Raw genomic sequence first — 27,461 nt, forward strand, 5'->3', positions numbered from 1 at the left:
CCCACTATGCAGCTCCTAGAGTCACCTTCTCCACTGCCACCTATCACTGACACCAACCAGAGCAAGTCTCTTCTTTCTAGTCTCTTGAAATCTGGGGCAGGATAGAAAAGCCAATGGCCAGTGGGATGTCAGAAGTGTTCCATTCCCTCTTAATCGGCTTATGTTTCAAGATCTTGGCCTCAGGGCCATGGCTGAGCCACAGCTCCCAACTTGGGCCACAGCGATGCCAAGGTAGATCTTGGAGTGGCCTTATCCCCCCAGATTTCCATCAGCTCTTGCAATTTTTTTGAGATTCCTTATATCTTTTAAGAAGAGCTATGTAAGTGCTACTTCATGCTACAACCCATGTACACGCACACACCCCTTGTAACCAGGTTCCACCCCCTTAGTCCTGGCTTCCATGACTTATACTTACAGATTTTTCCTAACAGGGCCTCCGAAGCCATTGGCCAAACTGCTTCTCTTGGCTTAACCAGGAGTTCATCTGGGTCAGACTTTCTCTCAAAACACACATGGTCTCTTTAGCTATCAACCACGTCAGATGAGGTTTGGCCCATGGCATAGGGCAGTGCTGCATTCCCAGCCACACCCAACCCCTGTGCCATCTAACCTCCACTCTTGTTTCTCAAAGTACTAAGGTGACCACCCCAGACCCTCCCTTTCTTGGGACCACTGGGGGCTTTGTCGCTCCCGGCTCCATCATCAGAGATCCTGTCTCAGGGCCCAGTCTTTTGGATCCCATCTCTCACTATTGGAGTTTTCTTCTGGGGTCACCTTTTCTTCCCAGAGGACACCAAGCCAGACCTCCAATGAGAAGACTCCATTGTATGGGGTAGGGGTGAGGGTAGTGGGAGAAGTGTTCCTCTTCCAGTGATAGAATACAGGGCCAGGAATATGGGATCATTATTTCTCTCCTGCTCGGGACTTCCTGCTCAGCCCTTCTCTGGCCCTACCCCCATCCTGTGTTCCTAAGTGCCAGGCCCGTGTAGTCTCCTTCTTCCAACTGCCCCCCATCTAGGGATTTCATTCAAAGTCCCATGCCTACCTATCCTGGTTATGCAGACACTTAGCTTAAGAGGAGACAGGACACCTAGGTGGCTCAGTCAGTTCAGCATCTGACTTTGGCTCAGGTCATGATCTCATGGTTCATGAGTTCAAGCCCCACATTGGGCTCTGTTCTGAAAGTGCAGAGTCCGCTTCAGATCCTCTGTACCCCTCTATCTCTGCCCCTCCCCCACTCATACACACACACACACACACACACACACACACACACACTCTCTCTCGCTCGCTCGCTCACTCAAAAATAAACATTAAAAAAAAAGAGGAGTGCTCAACAATACCTCTGGGCAAGAGGCCTCTTAAAAGTCAATGTCAGAATATTCTTTCCTGGAGCCACATAGCAAGGACCGTTAGGGTGGGCAGAGGGTAGACCTCATTACATTTGGACTATAGCTGACACCTGCTGGTGCGCCTTCACTTTCTCCTCCTTCCTGGAAAAGCTGCTCTGGCTTCTAGGTTGGTGGAGTCCTACACGGGACCCTACCTCATGGGAGCTCTCTGGGCAGGAATTCCCAGGACTGGCTCTTTCTAGCCAAATGGGGAGGGGTAGTACCCAGAGTCCCACTTTCCCCCAAAACTAATTCCTTACAAGTTGTAAAGAAGGCTTCAACCTCTCCTTCCCCACCTCTTCTTCCGTTACCAGCACCAACACCACCATTGAAACTCCTTGAGAAAACTCCAGCAAACTGGCCCAAGTTAGTATGTTGTTACCCCTGATGCTCAGTCTTTTTATTAGATCAAGTTTGTTCTTCCCCATCCCCACTCTCTCATTCATTCACAGACACCCGGGACACTGGGGACCCTGGGGCAAGCAAAGACTGTAGGAAGGTGGACACTCTCTCCTTAATCATGTTCCTGGCTCCTCTAAGATTAGAAAGTAATTGAAGATGTCTGCCTTAATGTCTTCCTTTCCTCCTTTTCTGTATGCATAGCTAGTTACTTTCCTGTTATTATCTAAATATACAGAGTAGTCTGTGTCATTTTATTAATCTTCCTGTGTAAGCCGCAGTAAAGACTGCAAGCCCAGTCACCATCCTTCATTACCATTCATTCAGAAAATATCTACTGAGCCCGGACTAGGCGCCCGGCATTGTTTCAACCACCTCCTCAGCCTGGTCTCCTCCTTATATCCCACCCCCCATGAAAAGCTCATCACAATTGCCTGGAAAGTCATATATCCTTTGATTAATTCTGTTTTATTAACCTAAGGAGAAATAAAGCTTTTCTCAACCTCTCAAATTCTAATTATTTTTTTACAGTGGATTAACTGGGACTTATTTTGAAACTGCTCACTTAGTCCTAACAGAATCAGAAATCAGTTTTTAAAGGGTCGATCTTTGCTCATACTTTAAAGACAGATGCTACCAACTGTAAAAGAAAAAGGTCGTCCTGAGTGGCTAATGGGGGAGGGGGGGGAGAAAAAATGTCCTACGGTAGGTAGGTCGGAGCTAACAGCTCCGGCTTTCCAGCTAATGAAAGTCAAACCAGGAAATGGGTTTAGAAATACACAGCGAATGGGTAGAAATTAGGATGCAAAGAGATCTTTGTAGAGAGGGGTTTCTTTCAGGGGCTTGGTTGGACTTGCTGATGAGAGCTTTTGCAACTGAAGTTGACTTAGAAATCATATGTGTGTGGGCTTTACAAACCTACACATAACACCTATGCTTTTTAAACCAGAATAGTCAAAAACACATGTATTTTCACACTGTTTGGTGGAAACTCTGGCGGGCTATGGAAGGGTGCTGGGGTCACTTCTCGTTTTATTTACCCCCCTTGGTAGGAGCTGGGGGCATCTTTCCCACCCCCACCTTGCCCAGCACAGAATGTCACATCCTCCTGGAGAGCAGCGCTCAGGCCCAAGCTCCTTTTCTGGGCTTTCTCAGCAGGAAAGCGCACTCCCTCCTCCTCTCTTAGGCTCTCCCTCCAGTGGGAGTGGCGGCGTGGGGGTGTAGCTTTGTGCTCAGGTTTGGGCTCAGGGACTCGAGCCCTGTGGGAGTAGGGACATCTGACTTCCTGGGCTTGGGTTCCTTGAGAGCCTCATTTGCTTCCTCACACCCTGTCCCCTTCACACCAGGGCTGTTTTATTGTTTTATAACCTTCTTTAGAGCTTCAGTTGCCAAAGATTCCGATGGGGCTATTCTCCAGTTTCTCACTTTACCAAACCCCAAGTCTTGCTGTTTTAAGCAGTTTGGTCACTTGCAAAGGCTCCCCTTTCAGATCTAAGCAAATTATAGAAACCTCTAGGCATGTGGCTACCTTCACCTTTCTCACTGAGTCCATCCACAACAATACAGATCCAAGTGTTAACTCCAACTGCCCCCCACAAGCCCACCCAGCCTCTCCCTCACCACCCTTTTTCTGTTGAAGTTTGAACAAAATCTCAAATAACTTCTGGTATAAACAAGTAAGAGGTAACCTTTGATTTTCCTCTTTATTTACCACATCTAGAGCTAGAAAATGATTGAAATAAAGGAGCTGATGGTACTCACAGTGAATGCAGCCAAAGAATCATAAGACATGCCCACCAACCAGTCTTTTCGAAATAGCCCTATCTCCCAACTTAAAGAGACTTCTCTGAAAAGATGCTATTTGAAAAGCCCAGGGTATTGATATGAATATGACCCCCCTTGCATCCTGAATATTTGGAACTATTTAAGTGTGAGAGAACAGTTTCAGTGAACCTTTATTTAGTGAATAAAAGTTTAAAGCCGAGGGTTATTTATGGTTGTGCAGAGATGAGACCTGAGTGGCTATTTACGAGCACGTGATTCCAATAAACTTTGTTTTATGGCTTGAGAGTTGACAAGCCAAAATATAATTCCCACCATAAATTAGGTTAAGAGCATACAAGTGCAGATGCTTGGTTCTTGGAGCAGCGATAGGGAAGTGAGAGGCTCCAGCTAGCGCCAGGCTCAGAAGGAGACAGTTTGACTCCCAGTTCCCCTGCCCACTGGGAGAAAAAAACAGTAAGTCACTTACTACTTTTTCCAGGACAACTCCAGGGGTGGGAGATTTCTCTGCCTTGTCTTTTCTGCCTGGGGTGAGGAGAAGTCCCATCGAAATTACTGTTCATTTTAGCCTAAACCTAAATTAACAAATAGAATGGGACTCCTGGGCTCTTCCCCTCCCTTCGGGACATAGAAAGTTAGGAACTGAGGGCTCCTACCTCACAAAAGGGACTTACTGTCTCTCTCTTCCTCATAATGGAGCATCTGCTTCAGACGGGAATGAAACTGTGGTAGTCTAGGTGGAGAGAGTGGCGGGGGGAGGGAGAGAGAGAGAAAGGATAAGGATGGAGATGGCTTTGCCTCTGAGACTTCTCAGGGAAGACTGCCATCATAGAAGGGATGAAAACTTAAAGCTGGACACCAGCCCCTGTGAGGATCACCGCTTTGCTTTGTGGGCTCTCCAGAAGCAATACTGACAAAATACTGCCCGGTCCATAGAGCTGCATAACAATCTAAAGCATTGCCATTTACCTTCAAACCCATCGATTTTCCTCCTCCTTCGTTATCATTTGAATCCTCATTTCCCTTGGAAATTGCTCTTTGTTTTGAATTGGAGCAGGAGTGGGAAGGCAAGTCCCAGTCATGCCTGGTCCTTCTTTGGGAAGGAGAAGACAGGTTTGGGGGGCGCTAGTTGGGGCTGAGGAATTTGAAACTAATCTGAAACTGGCAAAAGGGGTTGAATTGCTCCCAGCGCGAGGCAGACAGGGCGCTGGGGCAGGGGACAGATGCAGCGGCTGCCCCCTCCCCAGTGGACTTGCGCCCACCCGGCTGATTGTGCAGAAGGAAAAACACAAAGGCCCATTTTCTCCTCGCTTCCCGTTTTCCCACTGGGGAAACCCTGTTACAGGCAGCCCCAGTCTGGCCAAGCAACCAGTAAGGTTTTGCCCAAGGGTGCATGGAGTGGGGGAGGTGTTGGGGACCATACTCTGCTACTCCCCGGGTCTGCCCTTGAGGACTGCGGTCTCCCGCTCCGCTCCGCGGAGAACTTGGCGCAGTTCCTGGGGGCGGCACCCGAAGCAGGGAGGTCTGGGTATTGGTGGGGTGTCTGGGCCTTGTCATTTTTCTGTGTATCCTCTACCTCTGCTTCATTATCCTGTGGAATTTAAGTGACCCCCGTTTTCATTGCAACAGGTTCGGGACCATGAGAGGCTGCGGCTGTAAGTACCTTCCCGTTTCTTCCGAAATGCGAAGAGGCGGTATTGATAACTGGGGAGGTGTCGGCAGAAGGGCCGCGCCAGAAGAGTGGGCGGGTGGAAGAAGGGCCCTGACTGCCCTGGCCTGGCGGTGCAAGGGAAGCTCTCTCCGGGGTTGGAGGCTCTAAGTTGATTGAGCTCCTGGATGGATTTTCTGGGGCCTAGTTCACAGTCACCTATCCAAGAGAGCACACCGCAGGCTCTCACCCTTGTCTCCTTGGGCCTCTCTGGACCTTCTGGGCCTCCCCGGGCCTCCCCAGCTCGCACAGGTGCAGCTCCGCAGCAGCCTATGCTTCTGTTAGGAGCTTGCAGCTAATTAGCAGCCCGCTCCATTAACAAGTTGCGGCGAGCATCGCTTTCTGCTCGAACCAACCTGCTAAACACCAAAGCAATGCGATTCTCTTCCGCCCCCCCCCCCCCAGCCTAGCTTAACCCGTTCCAGCCTGGCGCAGTCTTCTCTTTTCTTCTTTTGTTTTTAATAAAAAGACGAAGGAAAGCAAGAAAAACGTAACCCTCTACGGCTCCGGGTGTGTGCAGTTGGCCCGCTTCCGGGAAGGAAGGGCTGCGAATTCTGAGCTGTAAGTGGAAATCCCTCCTCGCCCCTCCCCCGGCCACAGCTCCAGACGTTTGGGCTGTGGGCTGGGGACACGGGCTGAGCAAGGAGGGAGAGATACGAAGCTTCTGGTTCACTTCTGTTTCTCTGTAACTGCAATTCGAGAATTTTCGCGCCAGAGCCGCTAGTGTTGCAAGCAAACGTGGTTTTGGTGGTGGTAGTGGTGGTAGAGTTGCGGTGGGGGCAGAGATTCTTGGGGTCCTGGGCTCAGAACTTTGGATCTTTCTGAGTTGCATGTGCCGCGGAAGACAGGTACATTTCTGAGGAGGCCTGTGGGGTCTCCAGGAAGACTATCCCATTTAAGTTGATGGTAGTGGCGGGAGAACCGAGGAAAAGATAGTGACCCTTCCCTTACTGCAAAATGGAGATGACTTTATTTTAATGGGAGATGGGATGAAGGAAGGCGGTAGGAGCCAGGCACCCATCCTCTCTGGTGAGACACCCTCTCTTCAGGGTGGAAGAAACTGGTGCTTGGCTCTGGGCCAGGTTTCTTTGCCTTCCAGGATGGGCAGCCTAGTTGAGTTCCCGGGGGCTGTGTTCACCCCCAGGAGTGGAGATACCACCCAGTTCATAATTCCTCTCTATTAATCAGGCTGGCTTAAGTGACACCGACTCTGGGCTCCAGGCTGGAAAATCTGGTGTCCCCAGGACACCCCGGTTTTGCCCCCTTCCTGCTGCTGCCCCTGCTCTGGGTGCTTATCTCTGCCAGGGCTCTTCGCTTGCAAACCCATTCGGCACCCTGTAGCTGAACACAGCACAAAAAGCCCGAGAGATCAAAAGCATTTGTATGGGCAGTTGAGCGGGAGGTGAATATTTAACGCTTTTGTTCATCAATAACTCGTTGGCTTTGACCTGTCTGAACAAGTGGAGCAATAAGGTGAAATGCAGGTCACAGCGTCTAACAAATATGAAAATGTGTACCCTCACCCGGGTCCCCACCCGGCCCAGCAGGCTCCCCCAATTTGTCTGGATAAAGCCTAGGCCCAGTGTCCCCAGGCAGGTGGGTATGTGGGAGCACTCGGCATTAAGGGAAGTTGGGGGGAACCACCCCCTTCAACAAGGAAATTTGGCTTGGGGCAGCCTCAGACTCTGGTTAGAATTGGCACCCAGGAAATCCCTACAAAATAGCCACAGCACTGGAACCAAAGGATGGGGGGTGGGGTGGGGAGCATGCAAAGTGCAGAGTAGAAGCAGGCAGCCAATTTTGCCAGGCTGAGAGGCAGAAAGGCGTTTCTCTGCTCTACCCCACCAGATGAAGGCTGAGGCTGAAACTAATTTTTGAATCACAAGGAGGAAATTAAAACAATCAAAACAATTTTTTTCTAGCACCTCTGGCCTATGCTCACAGATCCAAAAGCCGGACTTGAGCCCGGGGCATCCTTCTGCCCCTGAAATCCATCCCGGCCCTGAGTGAGTCTGTGTTCTTGGTGCCCTAAACCAAGGGGTGAGCCCTAGACAGCGCTGAGGCACTGGGGCGGGCGGGTGCAACTCATGAACTTTTGTACTCTTGTGTGCTGCTGTCGGCAAAGCAAAAATAATGAAACTTTGTGATATGTTTGTAAATGATTTCGAATGACCCCTCGCCCTGCCCTTCACCATTAGCACGCCGACCCCAGCCCAGGGCAGCTTGGTGCCTGCAAGCAGTGCCTGCCGCAGGGTCTGCAGCTCAGGACGGAGAGGCCAGCCCGGCACAGGGCCCAGGAAGGTAAATGCAAGACCTCTTGGGGAACTAGCTTTGTCAGCCAACCTGGCTTGCCCCTGCACTGGGAAGAAGAATGGGCAGAGGATATTCTCCTCTTGCATCTTTTCTCCTGCCACTAAGGGCATTTGCTCCTTTCTGGAAAATACCACTTGATAAGGGGGAGGGGGTGGATCTAGAGAGGAGGGTAATAAAGCCCCCATTTCTGGGATGGATTATTTTTTCTTCTTTTCTTTCTTTCTTAAGAAGAGTGTCCTGTCTCCTTGGCTGCTCGGTAACTCTGGCCCTGGTGCAAGGATGGGGAACTCGTTGCTGCAAATTGTCACCGAGCTCTTCAAGCTACCTGAACCCTCTCTGAAAGTGCGAGTGGCTGCGTCGGGCCGGTGATGGCTCCGAGGAAGAGGCCGGGGCTGGCAGCGGTCTGGGTACCCACTCTAGGTGAAACCCGGAGGTAGTAACGTTGTCTATATATACCCTGTAGAACCGAATTTGTGTGGTATCCACATAGTCACAGATTCGATTCTAGGGGAATATATGGTCGATGCAAAAACTTCATGTTTCTCCGAAATAGCCATAGTCGGAAGCTGAGGCCAGAGGCAGCCGGGTGCGGGTCAGTTTCCTTTCTGTTTTATTACCTTAGACTCCAGGAAGATGGACTGAGCCTGGTGACACAGGGGGAGCCTTTTCCCTGAAGCCCCTCACGTTTAAGCAGAGGTCCCCGTGTAAACCCTTAATTGGTTGCATGAATGCAGGGCCAAAGGGCTAGCTTTTGGGGAACTGGGGAGCAAGGTGGAAAGCCAGGTACCCCCAGCCCCAACTCTGCCCTCAAGGAGCATGAAGTGAGGTCAGAGGGTGTCCAGTGAGGAGGCTCACAGGTCGTTGACTGCCACGTGGGAAAAGGGAGTGCAGGGTCCTTTGGAGCCTATCTGGGTGAGGTGGGGGTACCATCATCACCTTCCAGGCCCACCCCTCAGCTGTATGAGCTGGGTGGAGGGCGGTCTTGCCATACCTGTAAGACCGACTTTGGCTAAAAGCACTCCATCCTGGGCACTCACAGCAAGCTTGGCAGTTACTCATCGCCTGATTTGATTCGGGCCCGCCAGACTGTTGTAACTTTTGGGTGACCCTGAGGAAGACAAAGCCGGGACTCGGCCTTTGTATGGCAGAGTCCCCGTTCCCGCGGGCGGGAGCCCTGCCTGCCTGGGGTACTCTGCCCAACTCAGAGGCTGCCTCACCCACCGGCCTTTTGGCATTCTGCAGCCTGACAGAGTTGGGGTTTCATTCCCCCTTGAACTGTACCCATTTTGGGGGGCTGTATTTCAGCAGGGGTGAGTGGAGAGGACACTGGAGGTTAACAAAGTCAGTGGCAGACAAAAGCTGGGATTACCTGCCAGGAATGAGGGTGCGGGGAATTGGAGAACTACACTAACATCTGGTGGGGGCCCTCAAATGTGCCATGGTGAGTCACTTGATTACACGTATGTTATTTAGTTAAATTTGTGAAAATTATGAGATGCTTACCAACCCGGTGATAAACTCGCTTCCTCGCTATTGGCTGGCTTGGTCACATGGCCGCCAACTTTATTCAGTTGACAGCAAGTAGGAGGGCCCTATGGAAGGAGAAAAAAAGACAACACGAGAAAAATTAGTATTTTCTACCTTCTGAAATTAATGGCCATGAGTTCGTATATGGTGAACTCCAAGTATGTGGACCCCAAGTTCCCTCCGTGCGAAGAATATTTGCAGGGCAGCTACCTAGGCGAGCAGGGCGCCGACTACTACAGCGGAGGCGTGCAGGGTGCAGACTTCCAGCCCCCGGGGCTCTACCCACGGCCCGACTTCGGTGAGCAGACCTTCGGAGGCGGCGGGCCCGGGCCCGGCTCGGCGCTACCCACTCGGGGTCACGGGCAAGAACCCGGCGGCCCCGGTGGCCACTACGGAGCCCCAGGAGAGCCGTGCCCCGCGCCCCCGGCGCCGCCGCCCGCGCCTCTGCCCAGCGCCAGGGCCTGCAGCCAGCCGGGCGGCCCCAAGCAGCCGCCCCCCGGGACGGCACTCAAGCAGCCCGCGGTGGTCTACCCATGGATGAAGAAGGTGCACGTGAATTCGGGTAAGGCATGGTCCAGCGACCTCTCAGTCCCCACCCCAGCCTGGAGGCCTGGGCCCCCGAGAGGGGGTGCGAGTGGGTGGGGGCTTGTGGGGCTTCAATGGGCGCCGCAATTACTCTCTCCATAAATTTTTATAGCTGAGGGAGCAGGCCGGGACCATGTGGCTGGCTGCTTGGCTGTGGGCGAAAAAGGGGGTGGAGATGGGGGTGGGGTGGGGGAGGACTCCATTTTCAGAGCGGACGGAACCTGGTAGAGGAGGAGAGGGGGGTTTTCCAAAATGCTAGGGAATTCCGGAGCTCTCGGTGGGCCAGGGAGATTGGAGCACGTAAGGGGATCCCCGCCCCGGAGCCTGGGGGAGTGGGTGGGTGGGAGTGAGCGGGTGCGCTGGGTACAGAGGACGAGAGGGCGGGAGGGAGGAAGGGAGCGGGCTGGGGAGTGCGCTGGGAGGGCCGCGGGCCTCGGGCACGCCAGGAAGTGAGCGGCAGTGGCGAGGGCCCTAAGAGGAGCCGGGCGCTGACCTGACCGTGCTGTCTGTTTTGTCTCGCAGTGAACCCCAACTACACTGGCGGGGAGCCCAAGCGGTCTCGGACGGCCTACACCCGGCAGCAAGTCCTAGAACTGGAAAAAGAATTTCATTTTAACAGGTATCTGACCCGGCGCCGTCGGATTGAAATTGCTCACACCCTGTGTCTCTCTGAGCGCCAGATCAAGATCTGGTTCCAGAACCGGAGGATGAAGTGGAAAAAAGACCACAAGCTGCCCAACACCAAAGGCAGGTCCTCGTCCTCGTCCTCCTCTTCCTCCTCCTCCTGCTCCTCCTCAGCTGCCCCAGGCCAGCATTTGCAGCAGCTGGCCAAGGACCACCACACGGACCTGACGACCTTGTAGAAGTGGGGACCCTGGGCCTATTCCTCCCTGCGCTCCCGGCTGAGCCGAAGCTGCGGGGGCAGGCCAGGCTTGCTGTCACCTCCCTGGGCTCTAAGGTACTGTGGGGTGGACCTGGGATACGCAGGCCGCCCTCGGACTAGGTTAGCATCCTGCCCGAGGGCAGCCCCCTCCCTGAAGCGGGATGGGGGTGGGAGGGGGGCGGGATTCTCTAAGTATATTATCATATGGCAGGAGCTACTGAGAACATAAACCTTGGCGAGTCATTAAACTTATGAAAATCTCTGCTGTTGGATTTTGGATTTGCAAATGAAGGTTGGATGCTTTATCCCAGTGTGAATTTGAACATCCTCCCCCACCCCACCCCTCCAGGGATCTTGGTGGCTTAATAAAGTGGGGGAGTTGAGGCAGCAGGTTGGCCATCCCTGTGCTAGGTGCTTTCAGTGGAAACAGGAAAGCTGGGCCAGGATTTCTGAACTTTCTGGGTTATCTGTATAATTTCCGGTGTGAAAAAAATATTTTGCTCCCGGTGGCCCCATGCCCAAAGAAATGAGTCTAAGAAGGAAGTGGAAATGGGTTGGGTTATTTTATGTTTAGATTATATTTGCTTAAATATTTATTTGTTGGGGGATGGGGGACAGAAATAACTGACATCTTAATGCCAAAAATCTTAAGAAGGTGAAAGGGGCTGAGTTTCAGGGAGAAGAATCAGAGATGTGTGGACTAACTTCTGGCTCTAACCGGCATTTTGAACTCCACCCCTCCCCACTCCCCGGAAATGTGTGTAGGGGGCCCTTAACCCTTTTAGAGGGAAGCAAAGGGTCCACTCAAAGTTGAGTTCTTGAAAATATATTTCCACATGTGCTTTTTTCAGCACTGTGCTTACAACTAGTTCTGGGTGATTAAAGGAAAGGGAAAAGAGAAAGAAACAAATGGTCCAACATTTTCCTTCTGGGGAAAGAAAACAACACCTCTATGTTCTGGGTCATTAGATAGTGACTGAATTTTCTATTCCAACTGGATTCCAAATGCTGGATTCCAAATAACCCATGTAGCAGTATTTTATAGGAATTGGTGTACGGCCTATATGGGAGAGGGGGTGTGTGGTGGGGAGAAAGTGGGAAGGTGGGGAAATCTTGCTGTAAAAAAGAAAGAGAACACTAATTGAATCTAGAAGCCCACAAAAGTTGGTCTTAGGGTTTTTTTCCCTGAAGTTTTTTTATTTTTTAAACAAGTGTAAGGAAGTTTTTCTCAACCCATTGATTAGAAGCAGAGATTGTAAAAGTATAAAAGTTTTAGGCCCTCCTCCTTGCCTTAAGAATAGTGGTTTCATAACAATCACTCTCAAACAACAGAGGAGTGATGTTCTTTAGTCATTTTTCTTATGCCTTGCCTGAGGATTCAAGGCTCATTTTTCTAAAATGCTGACCCTTAAGGCTAAGGGGTGTGTGGGGGGGGGGGGGGGAAGAGTCAAAGGGAATGGCCAGAGTTCATATACTCAAATGAAACAGACTTTGGAAGTTTAAACCCCAAAGCTGTGGGCTCCAAAAAGAAACCCCTGGTTGTAGCTACCAAAAAGTGACAAAAGAGGGGAGGGAAAAAGGATGAGCTTGAAAGAGAGATTAAGAATTGGAGCTATTTTTTTTTTCAGTGCTTCAGAATGCTTTATAAAGTTCAGAGATAATTTTTTAAATATATTTAAGTGGAGGGAGAAAAAAAAAGACTTTTTCTGCACGCATGTTCTTTGGTGTCTCCTGAGAGCCGAGAGCAGGTATTCACTGGAGTCCCTAGGCTGAAATTCCACTTCTCTAAAGTATCTTCCAAGCCTTGGTCTTTTGTATTAGACCCTGGGGACAGCTCTTTGTTCCTCCTTGGGGTGAGCCTGGCTCTCAGACTTGCACATGGCAATACTTGAATATCGCCACGTCGGGATATTAAAGATGGATATTCCTGCATTATTCGCATCATTGTTTCTATGACAAAAAGCAAAGAGTTCATACATAGTCAAGACGTCTTTTTTCTGACGCCCTCACGTTGAGAAGCTGAAAAGGTATTTTACTGAAGTTCGGCTAAATTACAGAATCAGGTTCATCCAGAGGACAAATTTTCTATTCGATTAGCTGTATTTCAGCCGGGAGGACTGACCTCTAAACCCTTAACCTTTTGGACTCTAACTACCCTTCTCTTCTTTTTTTCCCCCTCTAATGGGGAGAGCAGTCTTTGGATGTAGCATTTGAAAAGAGCCGCTATCGTTAGAGGCAAGTTGGAAAGTTGCTAAGATTCTTTCCTAAAGCCCAAATCTGTGAATATATTGAACCTTCTCCTTGGGAGGGGGGAAAAGTATATATTTTCACGACACCCAACTACATATATATTATAAAGATTATTATATAGATTTCCCCATTCCCAGAAGTTCAGGTTATCTACCCCAGCTTCAGACCAAATGCCAAAACTGCTTCACTGACTTCACCCATGTCCCAGAGGAAAGCCAAGAGGCATGTTTTGATGAAGAAAACCCACCTTCTTCTCAAACATAGCTTCACTACTTTGAAAAGTAACTTAATCAGAGAAACAACTTCTTTGTTTATAAGTCTCAGTTCTCAGTTTCCAGGGATTGTCTTTTGAAATGTTAATGGAGCTTGGATGGCCCAGGGGGCAGTCCTCAACCCTGTGGTCCCAATCGTACCCCAGCGTCCGTTTGGGCCCACAGGAGTGGGGCAGGGGAGAGGCAGCAGCACCCCCCCCCCCCTTCTCAAAACCACCTAGGGCAGGGAAGGAAATGAGTTTCCATCTGGGAACACACTCTGGAGAAACCTAGATGTGGAAAGGCTCAGTGCCCATTTGCTTTCATTTGTTTCCAGTTTGTTCCCCCAAATATGAGCCAGAAGTGTTTGTTTTGGTGTTGTTTTTTTTTTAAGCTGTGTTGGGGTCGTGACTGGGGAGGAGTGAAGTGTTTACTGAGGACATTGCTCCTCAGACTCCCATCTCACTTTGTCCATTGCAGCCTTTTGTTGGGAGATGACATTGTCTGTCAGCCCCATGGTGTCTGTTCACACAGGATGCTTTTTTAATAGAATTGACCAATGTTCTGCTGCCACTGATTAAAGTATTATTTATACTAATTGTTGCCTGTAGTTTTGATGTAATTCATTGATCTATATTTGAAATAATAAAAGGTGTAGCGAAACTTCCATCCTGTTTGGTGCCTCCAAAGAAGCATTCTTCATTAAGTCTTCTAAAAGCTAACATTCAATATAAACAATTTATTATTTTCTGCATTGTGCCTGACATGTGAAGGTTAAAGTGTGTAAGGGTTAGCAAATCTGTCATTAACCTCTCCCCCACACATACACAGTCCCAATTTGGCCACCATGTTTTGTGAGCATTGGGAAGCCTAACGTTGCATTCAGGCTGCAGGGCGTTATTTTTTGGAAGAAAAAATAAGTAACTTCCCAGGCTAGAAGGAGGCTCCAGGTTGGCCCCGGTTAGCTCCAGACACCTCCAATCTCTCTTTGTCTTGTGGTGGGTGAGAGACCTCCCTGCCCCCCAACTCTGGGAGAGTGCTGGGTTCTGGACCAAGCTGAGACTGGCCAGTGGCTGCTGGGACCAAACCCCTCTGGTCTCCAATCTTGGACTCCTACTTTCCTTGTGCTATTTAGTCCCACTGGGGCCTCCAGCACCTGCCCCTCCTTCCCCCAGAGCCCCCTCTGCCCTCCAGACGACAATAAACACTCCCCACCATAAAAAGTGCCGTGCGCTATATTTTTTTTTTTTCCTGCAAAGGCTTTTTCTCGTCTTTGCCTTGCCTTGGAGAGTGGGCCAAGACAGGAGTCCCAAAATAGCTGGGGGCGGGGGGGGGGGATTGCTCGCGACAGGAAATGAGCAGAATGCATAAAATCAGACATGTGTCCTTAATATATGGAAGGGCTCGCCTCAGACGCGTGGACATGTGTATTTATAAGTGCGCAGACAGAAGTTTAAATATTCAGACACATTTTATGATTGTCCTCTGCCCGTCTTCTGGTTAATGGCTCCTCCTGTGCCCACCAATACATCAATACCGTTGTGTGTATTGAATCACGGGCAGGGACGAGGAGGAAGCGAGTCCATAGCCGAGCCCGCTTGAGTACAGTACAGTAAATCGGGACCCTCGGCAGAAGGCGCTTCCCGCCCGCCCGCCATGTTGGGGAGCCCTCCCTGCCCCCCGCGCCTGGCTGGGCGGCCGGGGCTCGCCGGCAGCCGGGGGAGGGCCTTTCATAACCCGGAGAATTTTCAAAGTGCGAGGAAGATGATAAGAATAGATTTCTACAAGTCCCGACCACGTGATTGGCGAAATAATTAATTCAGCACGTCCCTTAAGAAACACGGAGTCGTCATTAATCTGCCACGCAAAGGGCTCTCTCCGACTTGGAAAGTGCAGGGATCCCAAGAATATCACCCGCCGAGGGGGGCTGCGCGGCGCCCCCAGCACTCCACCCTCGGCCCCCAGTGGCGGGCGCGGGAGCGCGGCCAGCAGGTAAATATTTTGGCGACTTTTATTTCTTCGGATTTAAATCCTTAATGAACTTAGCTGTCAGGGCCGCTGACAAATAGTTCCCTTTGCTTCCTGATTTGGAACCGCGCGCCGGCGAGAAGTTGTTAGTGGCTTGGATGGTGACCTTTGGTTCAGCAAAGCTTTGCACTTATGAAAAATTACTGAGAGCGGCCGAGTGTGTGTATGTGAGCGAGAGAGAGGGTGTGTGTGAGCATGTGGGGGTGGGCGAGGGGCGAGGGGGCGAGGGGCGAGGGTGCGCGCGGGCTGCTCCGAAACAACAGGAGTTGTTTAAAAAAAAAAAAAAAAAAAAAAAAACCCGCCCGGCTGGGGGACGCGCCTGGCGCACGCGGGCCGAGGTTGCCCGGTCGCCTGTGTCTACCGGGAACAATGGTCGCTGTCACGGCATCTGCTGCCTATTCTTAAACCGGTGAGAAAAGGCCCCGGCCCTCTTTTCAAGCGAGGGTCGTAAATTTTTCTTTGCGTCATAATAGAAGGCTATAAAATCGGGTTGAAATTTTACCCCAGGCAGGTTTTAACCAACAGATAATGATTTCCGAGTTGCTTCTCCCACTCCCCTCCTTTCCCACCCCAGCTCTGCTGTTTCGGCCACCCCAGCAAGGAGTTTTCTCCTTCTTCCCCTTTATTTTTGTATTCTTAATTTGGGGGAAGATGGAAAATAAAGGCGCGGGTTAGAAGTCCCTGCCGGCAGGGTGGGAGACCCTGGGGCGAAGGGGAGCCTGGGGCAGGGATGTGCGAGAGAGGCCAGGGAGAGGTGCAAAAGCTGTCTGTCCGGTTGCCTCCCATTTCAGCCTTTCTTCTCCCACACTCCAAGGAGATTCGAGGTCCCACTAGCCACTACGCTGCCACCCCACCCCACCCCCAGCTTGCCGGGGTCTGGGTCGGGGCGGCAGCGGGCATTCTCCTCCAGCTTGAAACTCAGGGCCGGTGCCGGGGAGGAGAGCCTCTTTATTCGCCTCCTTCCCTGTCGTTGGCTTTGAGGATGATTTCCGCTAGCTGGGGCTGGCTGCGTTGGTAGTTGTTGTGGGATTGTGTGTATGTTTTGATTTCTTTTTTGGTGTGTGTATATTTCCCCGTCAGGACAGAGACAAAGTTTCCTCCGTTATGAATTATACATTCAAACAATAATACATTAATTCAATTATTCAAAGATGACAAATGTTTATGTGCTTTGCAAGTGACTCCGACGCAGATTCCGGGCGCTTTCTTTGAGCTGCTTGCGTTTTTCTCAATGAGAATTGGCTCCCCTCCCACCCCAACCCCACCCACCCCAACCCACCACACCATCCCCTGGTAGGCCCAGAGAAGGAACCCACAAAAAGCCTCCCCAGCCCCGCTGGCAGCCCGGCAGCCAACAGCCTCCCAAGTCCTGGGCTTGGCGGGCACCGGCCCGGGCTATTTTATCAGTGTGACAATTGCCCGGGTTGATGTGATAAATCATCGTAAGTAATTCCTGAAAGGGTGCGAGGCTGTTGGGGGCCGGGCGAGGACTGTAAATCTTTCCGGTTTATTGCTCTATGAACATATGCTCCGATTGAAGAAGGCTTAGATCCTTTCCTGGAGACAAATTCCCGCAAAGCGGCCCCCCTCTTTGGCAGGAGATTAACACTTGCTGCGGGCCCGTTGCTCGGCCCCTGGCGGGAGGCTAGGGGGCGGGATACTCCGGTGGGGGTGAACTGGGGGCACCCAGGGTCCGGCTCCAAGAGGCGTCCCGAGTGGGCCTCCAGCCAGGCCCGTCCAGGTGAACAAAAGGAGGAGCTCCCTCACAGGTCTACAGGGCTCTGAGCAGCCTGTGACCTGTCTTCCGGGACTTCCTGTGCCTCTGCAATGGGGATGAGGAGGACTTTACCCCCTTCTCCCGGGCCCTTCTGGGGCTGCTGAGCACATTCACATTCGCCTTCGTCGCTCGGAGACCTCGCCGGCGGCGACAGGGCATCTGCTCCGTGCCCGATGCCGTTGGGAAGCAGAACTGGCCATGACAACCAGACTTCGGGGATGGGGTGGAGACTTCCGCATGGTGCGGGATTCTGGGGAGCGGGTCGGGCTGGGAGACGACCTTGGGGACTCGCGGCAGGCCAGGACCTGGAAGCCGGTCGCTCACCCTGGCTGGGAGCTTAACTTTCTCACACGCAGAATTGTTACCTTAAATTCCGCCTGACCACTCGGAGAGTGCTGGGAACAGGTCCCGATGTAATATTTCTAAAATAGAAGCTCCCAGGACTCCCAGATAAGCCCGGCTAGGGCTGATTTCTCAGCCACCTCGCCTTCTTGGAGGCGCCGCAGGAAGCGGGAAGCCGCGGCCTGGCAGTCGCGGGGCCTGCGGATTCCGTGAGCCCTGCCCAGGTTTGGAGGCGCGCGCTCTCGGCAAACAGCAGCTCGGCGCCTTGGCTCCACGCCGCGCGGAACCCGAGTGGAGCGCGCAAGACGCAGAGCAGGGAGACCGCTACGGGTCCGGTCGGCTGCTTATGCGCCCTTTCTGGCTCTGGGGAGTGGCGGCTCCTCTGCCGAGTCTGCGGAACGAGCCAGAGCCCCAGCGGGGTGGGGGTGGGGGTGGGGTTTCCCCGAGGTGACCGGCCCCGGTCTGGGAGCTGGAGTCACCCACCTTAGGGCTGGAGCCTGCGCTGTGCCACAACTAATTGCCTCGACCGGGGAGGGGGCGAGCAGCCCGTCCGCCTAGGCGGAGCCTGGCCCGAGTGCGTGCGGATGAGAGGTATCGGACTCGACTGGGGAGCTAAGGGAACCCTGGGCCTCCGAAGCTCCATAGTCACCTCCGGAGACGCCTCTGAAAGGCAGCCTCTAAAATTTCCAGTCCGCGGGCTGGTCCGGTGGAAGGCTGGGCCAGGGTCAGAGGTCGTGGGGGGTGAGACTCTCAGCGCCCCTCATGCCACTGCCGGTGGCCGGACTGGGGCTGGGTTGGCCTCGAGCTGCGAGATGAGGGCTTTCTTTTCGCTCCATACCCACTCATGCCTGCTCCGGGGAAGGGGCCCGGATCCCACGCTTCCCGCCCCTCCTCCTAGCCCCCCGGCCTGGCTGCGCTCCGGGGCTGGATGGCGTGAAAGTTTCAGCCTCAATCAGTACAATCTTCCCTTGGGGTCACGTGAACAAATATGCTCGCATTTGAAGGCAGCGTCTGTATTTCCCGACCATGAGGGGGTTTCCGGGGCTCTCTCCAAATCCAGAAAGGGCCACATTCCGAAAGCAAAACAAACCCCGAGCTCTGGGGGGTCTGGGAGGGCTGGGCAGGAACCCAGGAGTGGGTGGGGGCGCGGGTGGCCGCCGCTCTGGGCCTGGGAGCGGACAGGCGGGCGGGTGGACCGACGGGCGCGCATCGCAGGCGAAGCCAGCTCGGGGACTGCGAACTCGTTCCTCCTGCGTTTATTGGTAGTTGAACCTCAGCCTGGTGCCGTTCTACCGGGAATTCCGTGTGCTCGGGTATATGGCCGCGTCTGCGAGCGCGCAAGACCAGGGTTGGGACAGTGTTGTCTGCAGACAAAGGGGGAAGGCTAGCTCTGCCCCCCACTGGCGCCCACTCTGAGGCCGAGGACACCAGGTTTATGATAAATTGGGATCCAGGTAAGCAATTGCATGACAAAATGGAAATCTTTGGGCACCGGGCTGCTTGCTGCCCTGAGCGGGATACTAAATATGATTTATTTTGTGTAATCTGTGATCTTGATTATTGCCAATTGGTGAGGCAGTCCGCGTAGACCTAGATACACTTCTACATATACATTGAGGACGGTGATTAATCGTAAGGAGGTGCGCTTTGTGGGGATGCTCCCCGCCTACCCAAAGGTTAGGAGGACACACTAGCTTGCCAGGCTTGGGGGGTGGCTGATGGCATGGTGGGGGGGATGTGGCAGTTTCAGGAGAGGGTCGGTGAAGGGGTTGGGGGCTGGAGGAACTATTTTGGGGGTAAATGTGCAGTTATGAAAATGGGCTGGGAAATGAAATGAATAAAAAGAAACTTTTTTTACACTGTCACTGCCAAAGTAAGATGGAGCGTCATATTAATTCTGTGTCTTGGGCTGCCTGGCTGGGCATAGGCAGGTTGATTTATATGTATTTAAAATAAACTCTGTGACCAGCCAGCTCCCTGCATTGTTCTGGGAACTAGCTCCATATACGCACGCCTTTATCTCTTGCTGTTGGCTTAATATTTTTTTCCTTTAGAGGTTAAAGTGCTTCTCAAGCTTCTCCCCCAAATTCATGAGAACCCCCAAACTACTCAGAAGAGTTTGAGAGCCTCCTCCAGTACATGCTCCCTCAGTAATCTGGGTTTTGACTTCCAGAGTGGCAGAGAAAAAAGGTTTAGGGCTCCTGGGTTCTTCTCCCCAAAGAACCCAGGATGAAAGCTAAATCATTATTTTGGCTCCTGCTTCCCATCCATCCTTTTGTTTACGGGATCCTGTGGCTCCTGGCTGGAGGAGGACAGGACAATTCATCCTGGATTTTTCCGGGGCCAAAGCCCAAGTAAGCAGCTCCATGAGTCCGAGGGAGCGGCTCCAGGCTCATGGGAGCGTCACACAGCCGGGCCAGACTGGGCCTCTGTGGGGAAGGGTCCCAGAAAGCAAGGAGCAGTCCCTTCACCTACGATGGGACAGGCCCCAGCTGGAGAGGGACCGACTTCCAAGAGGACATCGCCATCAAAGGAGAGCAGTAAAGCTGTTTTGTCAATCGCCTGCTCTTGGCTCCATCAGAACTTAAAGTCACTGGACATTTTTCTTCGCCTGCTGCCTTGGAGCAGCGCGCCTGCCAACTTAGTCAGCTGAATCCAATTACCGCGAGCAGCATTTCATTTGGCCCCGTGGAGCACTCACTTATAACTTCCCCGAAAATTTCAATAATCCGCACCAAGGCTCCCTATCCTAAAGACTTTTCCCGGGGATGCTGGTGGGGGCTGGGGTATAGGGCCCGGCCTGCCGCGGACCAGCTCTCCGTTGACAGCTCCCAGATGGGTCTCCCTCCCGCTACCCCAGTTTCTGGCTGTGGAAAGGGTACTTGAGCTGGTGGCCCAGAGCCAGCAGGGTTAAGCCCGCGATTCTGGTCAAGCAGGAGGCTGAAGTTGGGCTTGTGCTGGAGGGTGGGTGGGCTGAGCAGGGAGCTCGAGAGAAGGCAATGGGGACTCTGGGTGGCCTAATGTTGGCCACCTTGGGGTCCTCTTTTCTTTTCCCTTCCCAAGCCTCCTGAGCCTAGAGCACAGGGTGCACAGGGCATCCCAGAATGCCCAGGAGCAAACTTACCCTGATCATCCACGGCTGGAAAAACAAAATCTAGCTACAGGCATCGTGGGATCAGCCCTGGTGGTCTTTCAATTTAGCCCTCTTCTGAGGGGGAAGATCCTACTTTTAAAGAACCCCCTTTTAAAAAAAAATAATAAAACATAGTCAAGCGGCGAAAGTTGATGTCTGTTCACGTGAACGTATCATATAAAGTAGCTTCCAGCTCGCTGATCAGGTCTGAGTACCTGCGTACATCGCACACCCACTGCACAGCCCTCAAGGCGGGCCTAGCGGCCTGGGCCCCCTGGGCCCAGACCGGCTGGGAAGCTGAAGCCTGGGCTCGAGATTAGGAGCCCTACTGGGCTGGGATCTCTCCGAGGCGCTTCCGTTGGGTGTTCATTAAGGGGTGAGTTATTGCCGTCTAAGCCAAAGGTCACTTCAAAGGCTTATGGCTGTGCGCTCTGGTCTTTAGAAGGGACTGGAATGCTTTGTGTGGGGCTTTCTCCTGCCCGGTTTAGTGTTTGCAAACTACTGAGTCGACAAATTGCACAGGGCAGATGCAAGAGGGGGGATTGTGTCTCTCCTTTCACCTGACCTTCATGGGCACCCGCTAAGTGCCCGTAGTGGTGGGCAGCTTGGTCTGTTGGGTGGAAGGGATGTGTGTTTCTTAGATTGTTTGCAGCCTAATCCCGACCCAGGAGTGGGCAGCCCAGGCCAGGATTGTGGTGGGTACCGACTGGAATAAAATAAATTCAGAGGAACCATGCAAGATACAAAGTACAAATCAGGAAATAGCGCCCAGCTCCCTTTCCACTGGGGCTGAGTAGGGCAGCCATTGACTAGGACCCACCCAGGCCCATCTTTTTCAGGTGCCCTATGCTGTAGCCTCCCTCCCACGCCAATTTTGTACAGTCCTTCTCTTTTACTCCTAGGAGGTTTGGGCTCAGCCTGGGAGACTAAGGCACCTGGAGCACTAAGAGCTTGGCTGAAGCAGGGGGTGAGGACAGATTCCCCTTGTGCCTTTGACCCACTTGGCTCACCCGTTGCTTGAGGATCTGGCACTTTCCTCTGGTCTGAGCTCCTCCTTCCCCCATCCAGCCAAAGATTTTGGTGTTAAAGGCCACTCATTCCCTAGAAGCCAATCAAGTCTCCCTTTCTGCCAGGGAGAAGGTGCCTGGAATGGCTTCGGGCAACATATACAATAGTCACATTGATTATGACACCCTAAAGGGGAAAGCCTCTCAACATGTGTGCGTTAGAAGCGGCTGCCACTGAGAGTTTTCCATTTTGTTCCAGATCCGCCTCAACAGAATATCAAAAGGACCCTGAAGAACCTAAAAAGAGTTACAGACAAAATTCGAGAGCTTGCGCGCGGGCACACACACACACACACACACACACACTGTGGTGAGTAGTGTGATTTAAAAAAATAATTTCCACTACATTTCCATCTGTCCTGCAACTCAAGGTAGCCATCTCAGGATTCATACATCAAGACATAAAACAAAGGGCGGCTTTGAAGTGGATCACCTCCGTGTGAACTGCTGCCCGTTACATGATAACCGATCATCGGCCTTCAAATTTATGGCGCTTTAATGGGGGTGAGCCCAGTGCCTTAAATGGAGGGTGTATTACGTATTGAGTTATCTGGGCTAAATAAGAATGATTTAGAAGGCGCGTCCAGGGCTTCCCATAGGGTAGAGGAGGCTCAGGCTGAGAGATCGAGAGAACTCGGGCAGAGAGCGAGCCCAGCTCTGCAGCAAATATATCCCCACTGAGCAAACCCGAAAAGGAGTGGTTTCGGAATCCCCCAATAGTAAAGCCAACAGGGAGTGAAGAATCGTTGCTATGTTCCAGTGAATTAACGGAGGTGCCCAGCACAAGTCTTGTCTGCCAGAAAGAGATGTGTGGGTTTCCGAGGCCCTGGTTTAGGAAAAACAAAAACAAAAACAAGGAGAGGAGCCAACTACAACCTTAGAAACATTTGAGAGCAACAGAAGCAACCGGCACATCATCGCCTCCCCCTTCTCTTTCAACTTGCCCTGACTCTACCGGCCCATAATTTACTGCGACTGCCGCGCTAGTCACAGCCCAGCGACTGCCGCCCCCTCCTTCCCCGAGCCCCTCGGTCTTTCACGGCCCCGGCGGGAGAGCGAGCGCCGGGCCGGCCTCTGAGCATCCAGCGAGCTTCCCGGCTTCCCCAGGCAGCGGCGGGCAGCGGGTCTTCGGCCCCGGCGGAGCTGCGCGCGTCCGGTCCTACGTCTGGCCGTGCAGCGGAGCTGTTCGGAGAGACCGGCACCGGCCACTTTATATAATCCCCCAGCTCGCGGGGCGCGGGGCCGGGAAAAGTGCGGAGTAGGGAATTCTTTTGCCGCTCTTCCTCCTACGCGGAGCCTGTTTTCCACTTCTGAAAAGTGCCGGGCCTTGGGAAGTGTTTTTCTTTTCATTCCTTACTGAAGCGTTTACTGCCGCCGCGCTTGCAGTCATAAATTTTGTTACAAACCACAATGACAGGTGCATTGATATGCACCGTGAGAGCTCCAGCTGCTTAATAACCCCGTCCCCTGGCCGCTGTGAGCGCCTTTTATTTATTCGGTATCATATTAGGTATTGATCCCAGAATTAAGTGCAGTGAGCAAGTATCAGGGTTCGGCTGTTCAGAGGCGCGGCGAGTGTGGCGGTCCAGCGCGGCCCAGGCGGCGGGCGGTGGTCGCTCTGAGGCCGCCTTCCTTCCGTGTGGCTAGGAATCCTTTGGCCCTGCATTCCCAGCCTGCGGTTGGGCCTCCAAGCTGAGTTGGGCAACTTCCCGGGACCGCAAGAAAGGTCGAGTCAGACCCTGTGTAGTGCCCTTACTCTAGAAGGGGCCAGGCTTGGTGCCGGCGGGGTTCTGGGGAGCCTGCCCTGGCCGGTGCCCTGGGGGTTGAGGGGAGGAGGAATGAGAGAAAAGGGCAGCTGAGGACTTCGAAGACTGCCCCTCCCCCCGACACGGGCTAGTCTTCACCCCAAGGCATTTGGGTCCCCGAGCAAAAATGAGCAGAGATACCAAAGGGCTAGGAAAGAAAGCCTTTAAAGGGGGGGGGGGGGGGGAGGATCGAAAAGATGAGCCACTGAACAGTTGACCATTGTCCAAGTGATTTATGACCCATTCCTGCTTTTTAGGTTCAAGCAGAGTTCACAAGGAGTAGGGATTTCTACAAAGAAATAAGCTTTTTTATTTTTTTAAAACCAGTTTTGTAACAATATTCTCAGGTTCTGTTTTAGGAGAGGTGGCTTTTTGGGGGCATTATACTGCGGAGGTGGGGGGAGTCTGCAAAGCCCTTCCTGGTGAGGAGAGGGCTACTACCCTTGCTTCTGGGGCAAATAGACATTGGAGTGGTGGATCATCACTGAGTGGGCCTTGAAATCCCTTAAGACAATGAAAACAGAGGCAGAACAGACGCTGTGGTTATTCATGAAGCTGCCAAATATTTACACTTTTAAGGCCCAGTACACAGCTTTTCCTAAGAATATACCATAGGAAAAATATATATGTAAAGCCATCTGTTTCAAAAACATGGTCAGTTCCTAAAGAAGCTATTTTAATGTGACTGGTCCACCTATCAAGATAACCTTGGTCAACCTGGGAGGCAAGAGGGAAAGTATTTTTGCTTCCACACTTGTAAATGAAATGACAGAAGCAGCAGTGACTTCTGGTGGGTTGAGTGTCAAATGTGGCCATTCTGATATCCAGAGGGCCCAAGGTTTAAGACTGGAAGTAGGATCCCAGAAAAGTCCAGAAACAGCTAAACCAGTCCTTTGGCTTGGGGGCAAACATATATAAACGTTAGACAGAGGATGAGGCTGTAACTTTCCATTTGATATTCAGGAACTTTAATAGTCAGAATGACATAGAAATTGAATGAAAGAAAGATTAACATCAGCTTTGCTAGGTAGATATCTTAACCGCATACATTTCAGAACAATAATAGAAACAATTCCTAAAACATAACATCCTAGTATTCTATTATCCCATTGAAAAGGGTCTGTGTCTTATCAAGATAAATGCCATATTCACTTATTCTTTGTAACAAAATGGGCAACAATACTACCAAACAAAGGCTAATATAAAGGATTTTAAAAATTGGGTTAGGCTGTTTGGTGAAAGTGGAGGGGAAATGAGTGAATGGCAGAGTGGTTTTGGTACCAGTGGTCAAATCCTTTAGGCCACGTAAGTTGTCTAGACAATGTGGTCCATCATGATGACCATGATGGAAGCCCAGGGAGTTTTGAGGAAGGAAAGGTGCCTGAAAGAGGAGATCAAGAATTAAGACCAGGGAGCTGACCTATGAGTTTTCTTTATCAAGCACACAAAAGTGGTTGAATGCTATTAGTTATACTTTAACTCCTTAGGAGCCTTTCACGAGATGGGGGTGGAGTGGTTGACAAGGAAAACTTCCATCAAGAATCAGAGGACACAAAAGGGAAGAATTTTTCTTAGTTTTTTTTTTTTTCTTCTTCTAATTCTGGGTCCATTCATCATGCCATGAGAGGTTCTCTCATTGGTTGTAGAGTGGGTGGAGGTGGGGTGCAGTGTATGATCCAGAGCAGAGGTCAATAATAATATCTGTTCACACAATTAGATGCAGGATAAAAATGATAAAGTTGTACCATGAAGCATTCTGCATTTACCCATGCTCCATGCATTTCAAATTCTAAATCTCTTTCCCAAGTTTCCAGTGGTATCCACTTAAAAGTAGTGGAGGACAAAGTAAAGAGTCTAGAAAAATGTAGATGAAAGAGAAGAAACATCTTTCTAACCTCAAAATAAGTTTGGGAGTCTTTAAGTGTTCTTGGTTTTTATCTCCTGGTAGATTTCACAGTGCTGACACACAGAGTTAACTGGGTGGATTCTCATCCCAGCACCAGAAAGTGGACTGTCTGGTCTCTATGAAAGATGCTGTGATTTTGAAACCAGGTGGGGGAGATACTTTTCTTCTTCTCCTCCTTCTCCTCCTTCTCCTCCTCCTTCTCCTTCTCCTTCCTCCTCCTCCTTCTTTTGAGAGTTCTGGCTGTTCTGAACTTTCTTTTTTCATCAAAACTGTGGGATGACCCAAAGATTGATTGATAGGTCCATTTATTCACTCATTCAATAAGCATTTATTACACTTACTACGTGTAGGGCAGTGGGCTGGGTGTTAGGAATATATAGATGAATAAGACACAAGGAGCTCAAAGTCCAGTGGGAGAATCAGCCATTAAAATGTATGAGTCCATAAGTGCTTTCCTATGCCATATCAAAAGCTATTTGACAATCTTGAAGAAAGAAAACATTATCTGGGTGGGGGTGGGGGAAGCCCCTTCTCTTGGATGGAGTTGAGCTAAAGAGTGGGAGTGGTCTTTTCATGTTTATAAGAAATTCCTTCTGACTTTTTCAAAGGTTCAAATAAGTTGAACTTCATAAAATCTCAGCTCCTTGCACTCTGAACTGGGTGGGCAGCAGAGAGCCTGGGCTAGCTAGTCCTTATACATCGACTGTCCTGTCAGTTACAGTCTCTCTGGGGCCTTTCGCTTTTCTTCTCCACAGGTCACCTGGTGCCTGCGGCTACCCCAGCCCTCTCGGGATTCGGCAGACAGTGGAGGTGGTGGTGAAGGAGACAGTGGTGGTCAATGTTATTTGAGCAGGGTCAACAGACCCTGGAACTTCCTGAGTGCACGATGCAGAAGGCTGCTTACTATGAAAACCCAGGACTCTTCGGAGGCTACGGCTACAGCAAAGCCACTGACACTTATGGCTACGGCACTCCCCATCAGCCTTACCCACCCCCTGCCGCTGCCAACTCCCTGGACACTGATTACACGGGCTCCGCCTGTTCCATCCAGAGTTCCGCACCTCTGAGAGCCCCAGCCCACAAAGGAGCTGAACTTAACGGCAGCTGTATGCGTCCTGGCACTGGGAACAGCCAGGGTGGGGGGGGTGGCAGCCAGCCTCCCGGCATGAACTCAGAGCAGCAGCCACCACAACCCCCTCCTCCGCCACCAACCCTGCCCCCATCCTCGCCCACCAATCCCGGAGGTGGAGCGCCTGCCAAGAAGGCCAAGGGTGGGCCCAATGCTTCTGGCTCTTCAGCCACCATCAGCAAGCAGATCTTCCCCTGGATGAAAGAGTCCCGACAGAACTCCAAGCAGAAGAACGGCTGTGCCGCTGCAGGTAGCTCTCTGAGGGGGCTCATCCTGGGCTAAGTCTCCTCCCCCTCCCCCCTCCCCCCCCCCCCCCACTGAGCCCCAGAGGCTAGCTCAGGCTCATCTAGGAATCAAGAGACTGGGGGCTAGAAGCGCAACTTTGGAGGCCACATGTCTAAATTCCTACTCGTGCAGAAATGTCCTTTCTTTTTAGTGTCCCTGATTGGACCCATGCCCTTACAGTGACAGGGTGTTCCATTCCGGGCTGTTGGTGCCATTGCTGGACAAGTCCCATAGTTATTAATAGATAGCTCTTCCATATATTGACTTAACATTTGTTTTCCTGGGTGGCTGGTCATAACTTGGCTCCTTCTACCATCCAATAGCTCTTCGAAACTTGTGATTCCCCAAGCCTGGGTTTTTAGGTATCTTACATCACACGAATCCCGTTCCCTTAAATTAATTAGAACTAAAGTCTGTGAAGGGCTATGTTAAGAACCATGGTAAGCGCTTTACAAGCACTGTCTAATTTTCCAAAGAACCGTTTGAGGTAGGTATAGCCCCATTTTACAGATAAAGGGTTAGACAGTTGCACAAGATCACAAAACCACAGAATGGGGCACTCGAATCCAACCGGAGCCTGCAAGACAGCCAGACTCTACTTGGTCCACGCCAGCCCAGTTCTCCCCATCCCAGCAAATCCATAATGGGGAGGGGCATATCTTAAGGGAAGGGGATATGCTCTAAAACAGGAGCAGCCTTGGATTTCTCTCCCTGAAAAGGGAGACCCCAGAGTTGGGAAGATCTTCTGTGGGTCTATTCAGGGTGGGCAGAAGAAGATGGGCAGGGCCAGGAGGTCTGAGGCCTACTGCCTCTCTCTGTTTAGCCTGCCTGGTCCCTAAAATTTTCTGGCCTCGTGTCGTTTGATGCAGTTTATCTTCAGATAGATGAATATGCTTCCAG

General features: G+C 51.6%; 2 protein-coding genes across 9 annotated transcripts in view; both read left to right on the forward strand.

Annotated features, from left to right (window-relative positions):
• On the forward strand, positions 1–26,026 carry HOXD4 (homeobox D4). 7 transcript variants are annotated; one of them, XM_053215314.1, is made up of 5 exons: positions 1–5,227; positions 5,750–5,841; positions 7,203–7,581; positions 7,822–9,682; positions 10,228–13,756. In XM_053215314.1, exons 4-5 carry the CDS (start codon positions 9,247–9,249, stop codon positions 10,566–10,568), a joined length of 777 nt encoding a protein of 258 aa, XP_053071289.1. In that variant the 5' UTR covers positions 1–5,227; positions 5,750–5,841; positions 7,203–7,581; positions 7,822–9,246; the 3' UTR covers positions 10,569–13,756. The 7 variants fall into 7 exon arrangements, 6 of the variants coding, with proteins under 6 accessions (XP_053071289.1, XP_053071292.1, XP_053071290.1 ...); XM_053215317.1 differs by having other exon boundaries at positions 7,479–7,581; XM_053215315.1 differs by lacking the exon at positions 5,750–5,841 and having other exon boundaries at positions 7,203–7,286; positions 7,479–7,581.
• HOXD3 (homeobox D3) overlaps positions 10,526–27,461 on the forward strand; it is a 19,467-nt gene continuing 2,531 nt past the window's right edge. The window contains exons 1-2 of one of the 2 annotated variants that reach the window (XM_053215309.1): positions 10,526–10,663; positions 25,903–26,526. In XM_053215309.1, the coding sequence (XP_053071284.1) occupies positions 25,986–26,526 (541 nt within the window). In that variant the 5' untranslated portion in view covers positions 10,526–10,663; positions 25,903–25,985. Of the gene's footprint in view, positions 10,664–14,400; positions 15,082–25,902; positions 26,527–27,461 lie in introns of those variants that run through there. The other variant, XM_027055437.2, reaches the window with a different exon arrangement.

The sequence above is a fragment of the Acinonyx jubatus genome, chromosome C1 (genome assembly GCF_027475565.1).
Source record: "Acinonyx jubatus isolate Ajub_Pintada_27869175 chromosome C1, VMU_Ajub_asm_v1.0, whole genome shotgun sequence".
NCBI lineage: Eukaryota > Metazoa > Chordata > Mammalia > Carnivora > Felidae > Acinonyx > Acinonyx jubatus.

Bases quoted from the DNA above. Each gene is read 5' to 3' on its own strand.
- HOXD4 (XM_027055445.2), top strand. From the start codon at position 9,247: ATGGCCATGAGTTCGTATATGGTGAACTCCAAGTATGTGGACCCCAAG. The intron at 9,683-10,227 runs GTAAGGCATGGT...TTTGTCTCGCAG, and splicing joins GAAGGTGCACGTGAATTCGG to TGAACCCCAACTACACTGGC.